General features: G+C 35.0%; 1 protein-coding gene across 2 annotated transcripts; it reads right to left on the bottom strand.

Moving 5' to 3' along the window:
• Window positions 1–60: 60 nt before the first annotated feature.
• LOC113225729 (acidic fibroblast growth factor intracellular-binding protein) lies at window positions 61–11,303 on the bottom strand. Of its 2 annotated transcripts, none has more exons than XM_026458131.1 (5): window positions 11,115–11,303; window positions 6,653–6,749; window positions 5,682–5,783; window positions 4,915–4,996; window positions 61–210 (listed from the first exon to the last, which is right to left on the bottom strand). In XM_026458131.1, exons 1-5 carry the CDS (start codon window positions 11,197–11,199, stop codon window positions 61–63), a joined length of 516 nt encoding a protein of 171 aa, XP_026313916.1. In that variant the 5' UTR covers window positions 11,200–11,303. The 2 variants fall into 2 exon arrangements, with proteins under 2 accessions (XP_026313916.1, XP_026313917.1); XM_026458132.1 differs by lacking the exon at window positions 11,115–11,303 and adding an exon at window positions 7,646–7,716.
• Between the last annotated feature and the right edge of the window lie 470 nt (window positions 11,304–11,773).

Raw genomic sequence — 11,773 nt, forward strand, 5'->3', positions numbered from 1 at the left:
GTGGAATTTCGTGTACTGTTGGCACTTCTACTGTATTTATTGTTCTGTTGTCTATGGCACTTACTTAGCTAGAGGCTCTGACAGCAGGAATGTGTTTCTGATGTTGGCCACGACGTTCCCGGGCATCTCTTCGACGGTCTTGAAAACCCGTCGGACATTGTCGAATTGCCGACGGCAGCAGCGTAACGGCGCGCCAGAACGTTCTGCCACCTGAATGAAGGAACGAACACGAAGAAAAATCAATATTTATTTGCTAGAATAAAAGCTAGCCTACTATATACATAACTGCCTCCGTGGCCGAACGGTTATTAAGGGACTGCCACGTAGAAGTCCAGGGTTCACATAAAACTTTTAAAATTGTTAGTACTGTAGGAAATAGTAAATGTAGCACATCGAGTATATAACCAGAAACAGTGACGAAATGTCATTTAATTTGTTTGAAAACTATTCTGCCAAATCATTACGATGACAACTGAGCTCCGATTGGCCAGCCCGAATTCGAAACAATTGACGGGTGACGTCAAATTGTTTTACTCCAAACGACCAGTTTAACTTAAGCTTTGCTATAATGGGCGAAAATGGAAAAATTACATATTTAATAATTAATTACCGATGATATGTGTTTTTCCCAACACCACCGAATGGAACAGCACGCCATTGTTAGAGTCTCTTTATTATCTTTATTACAATAAATACAGAATGTTTTTGAAATATACGGAGACGTCAGAAACGACAGGTCAGTTGTTGCCGCTGTCTATATTTCCGTGCAAACGAGTTGATATTTATAAGGGATGTATCACTGATGAGTTACCAACCAGGAATGTATGGCCCTTATTTAGTCTCTATTTCTAGTTATATACTCGATGATGTAGCATTACTGCGTTCCGGTTTTGAAGGGTAAGGGTGCTGGTGAAATTACAGGCACATGGGACTTGTCAACTTATGTCTCAGGGCGACGGCCGCAGTGGCAGTGCCCCTAAGATCTTTGTGATTTAAAGCTCTGGGTGGCTTTCCAACTGTTATGAACAGGCGTGTCGCTTACCACCAGGCGCGCGACTTGTATGTCCCGTCACAATTCAAACTTTACTCAGTTGGCATATTGTTGAAAGTTGAATACTTATAATTGCAAGTTACGACATTTTGATTTTAAATTTTCACGATGAACGATTAACACTTATTAACATTCTCCAAAATAAAGTCAACCATATTTCAGCAGAATTAGGTTTAATTTTGCTTCTTATTACTAAAAATCTATTACGAATAACAGAAAATGTCAAAGGTTATTAAACTTAAATAAAATAAGACAACGATGATATTAAACACCATCATGGATGACATAACAAGTGCGAGTACAGACATATATCTAGATAGACGCTGCAAGTGTACGTACTTCGCGTGCCCCAAGTAAGTGAAATCCACCTACTTGTCGCTGCTACACTTCAGAACGAGCTCGACCGTCATCGTAGATAAACACCAGTCGAAAACGCGAAAAATGCATGATTGTGCCATTATAAACTGCAAAAGCACCATAACTGTGGATAAACGGGTAAACAGGGACATTTCCTTCCACGAGCAAGTGATTTTGTAATCAGAAGATGCATAATTAATTTTAAAAACAATTATTTCGGTTTTGTATGAATTTCGAGAAAACCGAGTGTATTCCTCATGTTTTGTAATACATTGCGGCTTTTACTTGGTGCGATATATTTGTGATCCAATGTAATACGCCATGAATATCGAACGAATGCACTTTTGTATAATGCATTCAGTTTTGTGGTACGGCCGCTTGTACATTTCTTTGGCCAAATTTAACATTTAGTGATGTATACGTTAGGCAACACTGTTCTCGATTCTGATCGATTTTAAAAACAAAGGGACGAAAATTATTATGACCTTAGCAATATCATAAAAATATTCTATAACACTTTTGTTATAACGTTTAGTAACGTTTCGTTTTTTTTTTCAGTTTTGTAGTATCTGTTATCAGTAGTATCTGTAATTTCGATAATTTTTGCAGCACGTCGCCTCGAATGTCCGAATATAGTGAGCAAATAATTACATACATCGCCGGACATGTAGTACGAGTAAAACAAAAAAATACCTATATTATGCAAAGAATTAACAGTGAGCTGTCTTGACGAAAACCTGGAGTTGGTCATAGGTAAAGATGAGATTAACGGCTATATTCGCATAGCGTGCTAAATGCTAAATTTTTATAGCGCGCTATTTAAAGTGCTAAAATTATAATTTTTAGCAATTCAAGGTCGTGTGATAATGTAACGAATGGAAAGAAACGTGAAATAGTTGACGCGTGCTAACTTGCATATCTATAGTCTATCTATAGAATAGTTTACAGTTTTTTATGGTTACTTACGACCGACTTCATTTGTTTTGTAACTATTACATAAAAATAAGTATTATAGAGATAAATCAATGAGCTTCCCTTCATACTTTAACAGGCTTAGGACTGTCTGTAAATGGTCTAATTTAATTTACATAAGTCTGTACCAAATTGCTTAAATAAGTTACAGGCGTATTTAGAAGTTCATTGATAGATTGCTTTCTTAGATTTATTTACAAATATACTTACAGGTTGTCTCTTTGTTTTTTTTTTTCACTTTTTCACTTTTTTTTCGTTTGCTTGATATTTACAGATTTTTTACACATTCTTTTAAATTAAAATTTATTGGCATTCAAGAACATTATTTGGTTTACTTTCGAAGAACCTGGACGAGTACGCCAGTCGTTTACAATAAAGCCGGCTTTGGAAAAACTTCGTTCGCACGGCACAGAAGTCACTATAATATTACAGTGTATCGAAAACATTTATTTTTTCGATAACATTAAAAATAGTGTTGGGTATATGCACTTGTGGTTAGCATACAACAATCCGAAGTGAAAAAAATACGTTATAATTTTAGCACTTTTATTTCTTTCAAATTATAATTGCTATAATTATTTTTTAATTTAACGTTATAATTTGAGCTATATATTATATTAACCATCTCTAGTATCTCATAGGTATGAGTTCGTTGCTTTCGAGGACGAAGGTGGTCTAGTTTATTCCACCTAAGATGCTATCCAAATATGCAGAGTAGCAGAGTTAGAAATACGAGAAGTAATAAACAAATCACAAAAATTTCACACGAGGTCGTCATTACGTAAACCTCTTCTGATTATAAATAAGATTTTACCATATTTTGTCGGCAGTAACATTTGCATTTGTCTTGGCATTCATCAATTTGATCAATTACCAACAGAAAACCATCTAGTAAAATTAATTAAGTCAGTCGCAAGTTCATATATTGACATGCGTAGGTATTCACTATTTAAGTTAATCGATAAGATCTTCTATTACAAAAAGATGTTATATAATAAGCTCATTTTATTGGAAGGACAATAATTTCAATATTTGAAGTCTTAATATCTTTAAGTAATCAACATTTTTTATAAACCAGTAACATAAACTATCTCATTCTAGTATTTTTCTACTATATTGTTATTACGACTACTTGTAATCAACAAATACTTGAACAAAAATTATTATATTTAGAATCGATTAGTTGAATGGAATACGCGTGTTTACGCGCATTCCGTTCAATCAATCGATTTAGAGCGAGCGGGAGGATGTTCCATCACTAAATAGCTCTTGTGACGTCATAGCGGGTACAAAAAATGTGGCACGCTTGGTTTTCATACAAATTGCTGTACTTACGGCGTCTATCTAGATATATGTCTGTGAGTGCGAGTATCATTTTTGCACTTCAAAGTAGCAAAGACATGTGTCGTGTTTGTTACACCTATAATGAACTCAGTGGTGTTATATTTAATCTAGACATATTTCTTGGTTCCCTGCAAAGTACATATTTGCCATTTTATTTCTATTTTTAATATTCATACACACATAGGTGTATCGGAGTTTGTTCCCTTTAGTTTTAAGTTGTTTGAATGTATAAATACAAATGCTGTTGATGTGCTTTATGAAAATAAAATAAAGACATTTTTCTACTATTTCCATGGTACAAAGTGAAAATGGCGGATTAAGCTCAAATATGCGGAACTCCGCGTGCTGTTGGCACACGTACCACATCCACTAATCACTTCTACTGTATTCATTGTTCTGTGATATTTCTCTACCTTATGTACTTCAAAAAAGTATTCTGTTTGAATTCTATAATTTCGAGGGTTGATGAGAATATTTTTGGTAAACAAATTGTTAATTAAATTTTTATTGAATTGATATTCAATTATTTTTTCTGAAATTACTCCACTAGTTTGTTATAATTATTAATACAAAGATCGAACACTCAGAAAAAACACTCAGAAAAATTCCTTCGATCCGGTCGGATTCGAACCGACGTCCTCTTGCATACCGTGCCAGACGCTATACCAACTAAGCCACGGAACAAACCAACGGACTTTACGAATTCCTCTATGTGCTTGCGTCGTGTCTTTGTACTTGGTCTTTCAACGACTTTTTAGTCGTAGCGCCATCTATGAGAAATCTATTACAGATTTATCACCCAGTTAGTACCTTTACAGCTACCAGTCCTGGCGAGAGATGTCACTATTCACTGTATTAATTAAATTTTTATTGAACGTCGAACGTTGACGTCGGTTCGAATCCGACCGGATCGAAGGAATTTTTTCTGAGTGTTTCTTCTGAGTGTTCGATCTTTGTATTAATAATTATAACAAACAAATTGTTTTTTATTACAAAAATGCTGGCTTTATAAATGTATAAGGCCAGCAGGGGTAACAATGGTCTGACTGGACTCGAATCAGTGCCTACTAATATTCCGGGGTCACCTATCTTAACTATCTGATTTATAGACTAGATCTTACAGACCTTTATACCGGGTTTGGTGTTAGTTTTGAAGAAAAGTTATGACATATAAACTTTGCTGTTGTTACCTCGTCTAAGTCCTTCCTGTGTCTAGATGATAACTTGCGTCCCAAAAGCTCTCTAATAACTGCGTCGTCAAGGTCGTAATACCTGAAATGTAATTGAAAAATCTAGAATTACGCCAGGCCGTCAGTCCAGGTCCTTTTGATCTCACTCCTGATATAAAATTAAAATAAAATTCATGTAAGGAGCAATGCGTACGCTTCTATAATAAGATTCCGGTTGATATAAAAAAAATCGCCATTCGCGCGGTTTGAAACTTTATTAGTGAACCAAAAGCTTTATACTAAAGATTATTCAGCTTCTGCGTACTTTGATGACAAAAACCGTACATTTGAAATAAATATTGTAACCCCTAGAGATTCTTGCTCATTCTTCTCGGGTGAATATGTCTTACAAATGAGTATTAGAGTTAATAATAATCAATATGATATGCCGATTCCAAGTGTAATTTGACTAAATATGAATGAATGAAATAATATTAAATACGTACATGCTTTTGTAGAGGTGAAAAAATAATTATAGATACAGGAATAAATAATAGAATACTGGAAGAAGAAGAAGAAGAAAAAAGAAGAAGTGACAAGTTGTTTGAAGGAATTAAGAGAAGGGGATTGCCAAATGGATTCTGGGAGGGAATTCCACAGTCCGATCGCAAACACGGTAAAAGAGTTGGAATAAACGTTGGATGTATGAGAGAACATGTTTAGTTGAGGGTATCAGAAGAACAAAGGGGAAGGCGTAGTGTAAAAGAGAAATGAATCTATATACTCACTTTTCAATAAGCATTTGTTTCGTCTGATCGTCAATTTGGAATATCAATTGCTCGGATAACTTTGTCGGCATAGTCAGTAATCGCTCTAGAAGAGCGAAAGTTCTGAAAAGACAACATTAAAAATTATAACTTTTTATTCAAAAAAGAAACTATAGTCCATTTGTTTAGGTACTTAACTAAATGTAAACAATCTTGATACATCTTTTTATTGAAACACATGCTTTACAAATCAATAGGTATAAAAATAGGCATGCAATTTCATATGAAGCTAAGTATTTGTATTTTGTATTTGAAGGTAAGGGAAAATCATTTTATAAATGTATATTTCATTAAATAGACATCTCAAGATTGTTTACATTTATTTAAGTACCTAAACAGATGGACTATAGCCTTAACTTAATTACAATTATAATTTAATAATACAAAGATCGAACACTCAGAAAAAATTCCTTCGATCCGGCCGGATTCGAAACGACGTCTTTTAGCACACCGTGCCAGACGCTATACCAACTAAGCCACGGAACGAACCAGCGGACCTCACGAATTTTTGTGACGAGTGTCTTTGTATTTGGTTTTTTCAACGACTTTTTAGCCGTAGCGCCATCTATGATAAACCTTAAGTATTTCGTCACCCAGTTAGATACCTTTACACCTACCAGCCCTGGCTAGAGATGTCGCTATTCATTGTATTTGAATTTTTATTGAATCATCAATTACTTTTTAAGCTATACCAACTAAACGTCAGGCACGGTATGCTAGAAGACGTCGGTTCGGATCGAAGGATTTTTTTCTGAGTGTTCGATCTTTGTATTAATAATTGATGAAAATAATTGAATATCATGGTGGTGATATATCCTCACACAAACAATCTAATGAATTATTAAGTCATGGAACGCAATTTGTTATGATGTTAGTAATATAGTTCTGTGATGAATAATGATAAAATTGTTCAAATTATAAAGTTTAATTACCTGTAATGGTCAAGGACATCACTGGCAACCAACTCCACTGAGGCACTCGTCTGTTTACCCAAATTCCTCTGATGTAGAGTTGACACAGCTTCACTGGCTGTAGAACAGAATAGGCAAATTTTATTTAACATCTTTCTGATACAGATAAATCATCTCAGATACTGAGCCACAGTTCTTATACATTAAAAACCAAGGAATATTGTGAAGGAACCTGGGATCTACGGAGTATCATTCTCCTGTACGTAAACAACCAATATTTGCAGTAATGGCACCTTCAAATTTAACGCTTCTAGAAGTGCTGCAGTGGAGTGACTGTGGCGCGGTAACCTCGCGTTTTAGTAATTTTTAGTCCACTAATTGTGACTACAAAAGCGACAGATTAAGCTCTGCTGCACACGAAGTCCGTAAGCTTACCGATGTTGCTACTGCTAGACTAATTTACTTTAGTTACTTCCATAGTATAATATCCTACAGGAATCTCATGTGGGGTAAAGCACCAGATATACAAACCATATTTGTGTTGCAAAAACGAGCGATTCGTTCTGTGTAGAAAAGTTTAAGGAGACTGATATCATGACTGTAGCATCACAGTACATTTACTCAAGTATATAAATAAAATATATATAAAAATATCATTGACTTACAAATAAATGGACGACGGGTCTAATACAAAAACCACGAAAAAAATGTCCCAAGTCAACCTATTCGAAATTTAAATTGTAATGTCATCGCAGTATCGCGCTGTCGGTAGAACAAATGAAGACTAAAGCGGAGTGTCGCGCTCTGTATACGATTTTAGCGCCTTACAAGTGCGGACACTTTTTAGCGCGGACCCGACGTCCATATAATTGTAAGTCAATGAAAAATATACATTATTTTCGATAAGAAAGACGATATCCTTAATATTAATTAGAACTAAGTCCAAATTCATGATACCACGTTTTCATTTAACTAACATTTTAAACAATTTTTTTTCTTTATTTTTGACATTACCTATATATATATCTGCCATCAAGCATTAGTGTAAGCAGTACTGCGTTCCGGTTTCGAAGTCATTATGTGAAGTGGCAATGCGCCTCAGATCTTTGCTTTTTAAAGCTCAGAGTGGTACTGCAACTGTCATGACCAGGCGAGTCGCTCACCACCAGGCGCACCGCGTGTTCGTACCATCACTTTGTATTTATAAAAAAAAAACTTTTTTTATAATTTATTATTTTGTCTCCGTCACTCGACTATTCTATTCTATATTTAAGTTTCTGGCTGGCTTGACTTTGAGTCATAAACAAATCAATTTTGCTGACATTTTTCTTACATAGTCATTACTCAAGAGAGGCTAGAGTCAACTGAAATTTTGTGTACCAGAGATGAAACGGATAGTGATTTGGCTGGATACCGGGTACATGATATCCGGCGAGCACCTAGACCGGATAGCCGTATATCTGACCCACTGTCGTATACATGTCGCGACCGGCTTACAGCGCGCATCGCCGTGATTGACTGATTGATTAGTGGATGATTGCACTTTCACACTGACGATTTGTTGTGGTCTATTCTATTCTACAAACAAAATACATAACAGAAAAATGTAAACAGTGAAAAACATCGCAAATTTGGCAATATTTAAATATCAGTGCCGTTTGTTTCTTGTGCCGAATTTTGATATTTGGTGTACTGATTATGAATTTTTTCAGTTTTAAATATCCAGTATACAACCGGATATTGGTCTACTATCCGGCCTAATTGGCCTATTTTTACTATCCGGCCTGGATACCGGATAGTTACTGGATATCCCTTTCATCTCTATTGCGTACCGCTTTATCTTTCTAATATCATTGACAGTTTCAAGTAGCTCAACCTATCTCCTCATCATCAACCAACGAACTTGTCAACCCAAATAAATAGTAACAGTCATGACTCATTCAATTTAAACTTTTATTTTAGACAATATCCATATTATGTCAGTTATTTATTTGTTAGATTATATACATCAAGTACATTATACACTAAGCTTCTACTAAGACTAAAAAAGTAATAATATAATAACGCATACACTCAACATAGCCCCGTACTAGGGAAACCATGTGTCGCGGGTGCCATGGACACACACATAGACAACCACAAATTACGCCAAATTACCAAAGTCACAAGAGAAATAAATGTAGGCCATACAAATATTTCATCCGGCCCAGGAATCGAACCTGAGACCTCTTCATGGCAGTCCGGCACGGTAACCGTTTGGTCACTGAGGCAGTTAAAAAGTCACAGACAAAATAAAAATGACATTGGACAGGACACATGATGAGAGAGAAAATAATTATAAGTGGATAAAAGAGAGAGAATGGTACCCAAGACAGGGAAAAAGGAACAAAGGGAGACCATAATTTATATAGGAAGACAATTTTAATAATAATAATGCACACACTCTACATAGCCTCACACCAGGGAAACCCTGTGTCGCGGCTGCCATGCACACACACATAGACAACCACAAACTATACCCAAACTCACATCTGTGTGGCAGTCCGACATGGTAACCATTCGGCCACAGAGGCATTTAAATATGTTACTGGAGGAGCATGCAGGCAAATAGCAAACGATAGGGAGAGATGGAAATCTCAGTAAGAGGCCTATGTCTTAGGACAAGCTGAAGGCAGGTAGTCAATAAAAATATAGAAACTTGAGTAGTAATAAGCATGTCATACAATGTTTCCGTGTTAAATAAGTTAGTATGTAAGTTAGCTTATTTATAAGTTACGTTATTATTCTTGTTAATCGTCAATAAAGACTATAAATAAATACTAAATTTCTGGAGCCCATATGAACCCAGTTCCAATGCGTCCAAATTTCACAAGGAGAGCACTCTGACTTGAAGTGCATGAGGCATGTACAGGTCACGTACAAGATTTAGACGCCGAGTTTGCGCCCTACTTTACGTGAATCGACTGATTCACTTTTTATTATAAGTTAGTTGATTCAATAACTGTGTCACAATCGGTCACATAAGCATCCATATAATAACTTGTATTTAAACGAAAAATAAACTTTTGCGATTATATGTCAACTCTATAACTTAACTAACTACAAACTACAACTAACTTAACTACTTACAATCAAGACGTCAAAGCCCATACAAGGCAGTTTTTAACTTTCATACATGTGACACTTTAAAGAAAGAGTTTTGTCACGCATTATTGCACAACATGTGAACAAGCATGATAGCATATTATTACAGCCAATACCCTTTGTTCCCTCTCCATATTCACATCATCCTGGAAGTTCTCGGTGACCCAATATGCAAGGCAATATCTTCTGTTTGATGTGTCAGGACGTTACTACACCATTTTTGAAATGCTGCAGATTTTCTATGTTAGAAGTGATGACAACTCTTTGTATCTTTTTTTATAATTTTAAAGCTTTAAATCGCAAGATCTGACAAGCACTGCCACTGTGCCTATCACCCTGAGACATAACATGACAAGTCTCATGTGCCTATAATTTCATCAACACCTTGACTGTTCCCTGGGTGAATTCCTTCACAAGGAGCTTTACTGCTACTAAAGTTCAAACTAATAAGAATCTAAAATAAATATTGCGTTCTTAGGTTTTCGCGATTATTACATAATAGGAAATGAAACTATTTTTCTGGATTTAAATAGCGTATATTTGTTTTTTCAAACAAACCGACATTTCGGGCCCTTTACAGGTTCCATTCAACCGTGACCATGGGACCTGTAAAGGGCCCGAAATGTTGGTTTGTTTGAAAAAACAAATATACGCGATTTAAATCCGGAAAAATAGTTTCATTACCTAAATCTAAAATAAATATAAGAATAATATGTATTCTCTTCCACAGTGAAAGTATCTAAGTACATAAAATACAATGTATCTTTTTTATTGTAACACTGTAACATCTAGAATTAGCAATGTATGTGACATGCAATAAATGAATAAATAAATAAATAGTGGAAGACTGGTGCTCAAACTAGGTAAACCCTGTGTTATGAGACACCAGGTCTCCCTTTGCGGAACAAATTTGAATCCAGGAAACAAAACAAACCTGTGGTAAGGTTAAAACTGCTACATAAATAGTTAAAGTTAACATAATAAACAAAGAAAATAGCAAAGTCTTAAAGTCTCAAAAATGGGAAATGGAATTACGCAAAAGTTGTATTATTATTAGTGCATGAAACCAGTAATATTGTGTATTCAAACATATGAAACCGACACTAGACGACAGACAGTCTTGGTGAGATTTCTTGGCACGAAGATAGCACCTAATTTTATTTATACGTATGAAACATCTTTGCAATGTTATAAATGATATTGAAAATAGAAACAGCTATTGGTCGACGTGAGTGATGTTCAATCATTTGTCTATTATATTAATCATATTACCAGCCAGAAAATCATAAAGATAAAAATATACAATAAGAAGGTAAGTGTTGTACTGTGTGATACTTACAAGAACATCCTTCTATCCATAACTGATATATCTCAGGATCTATAAGTGTATAATTACTCACAAACACGTCCACTTCCGTATACATTTTTCTTAAATTTTTAGTAATTTTTGCAATTCTCAAATTCAACTCCCTTGGACTGCGGCTTAATTATTGGCTTGACCAGGCTTGACCACAAATTAGAAAGATGTAGGGCTTGACAACTCAATGTAAGTGTTGCCACAAACTTGTGCTTAAAAAAGTAAAAAAGCTAAAAATATTAATCCATTTACCGAAATGGAATCTTAGCAATGAAGTTAGAAGCAGATGAAAAAATCTTGACATTCTAAGTTGCGTTCGAGGTAAAGGAAACTTGATGCTTTATTTAATAAGAAATTCTTAAAATTCTTTTTGAGTACCGGGGTAACTTTATTTTAACTTTGAGGTTGGCATATTAAATATAATTAATTGATTTGATTTGAGCGTGACAGGAATCGTTAATAGTAGTTAGCGAAATATCGTAACACAAAATTACATATCTGTGTTTAAAAAAAATCTATGTAAATGTATTGAACGCACTTTAAATTGATTTTTTTTGCAATAGCGTTGCTTTTTTTGGCGAGTAAATTCATTACTCTGGATTTTTTTCTGTTAGACAGCATAAAATATGTAAGTTTCCTTT

Source organism: Hyposmocoma kahamanoa, unplaced genomic scaffold, assembly GCF_003589595.1.
Source record: "Hyposmocoma kahamanoa isolate Upper Pololo Valley unplaced genomic scaffold, ASM358959v1 170, whole genome shotgun sequence".
Lineage (NCBI taxonomy): Eukaryota > Metazoa > Arthropoda > Insecta > Lepidoptera > Cosmopterigidae > Hyposmocoma > Hyposmocoma kahamanoa.

What these genes read in the sequence shown, in the direction of transcription:
- LOC113225729 (XM_026458131.1), bottom strand. Translation starts at nt 11,199, where the DNA reads ATGTATACGGAAGTGGACGTGTTTGTGAGTAATTATACACTTATAGAT. An exon ending in GATGTCCTTGACCATTACAG is followed by an intron (nt 5,784 to 6,652) that starts GTAATTAAACTT and finishes TTGTCTTTTCAG; the next exon opens with AACTTTCGCTCTTCTAGAGC. An exon ending in AAACAAATGCTTATTGAAAA is followed by an intron (nt 4,997 to 5,681) that starts GTGAGTATATAG and finishes ATTACATTTCAG; the next exon opens with GTATTACGACCTTGACGACG.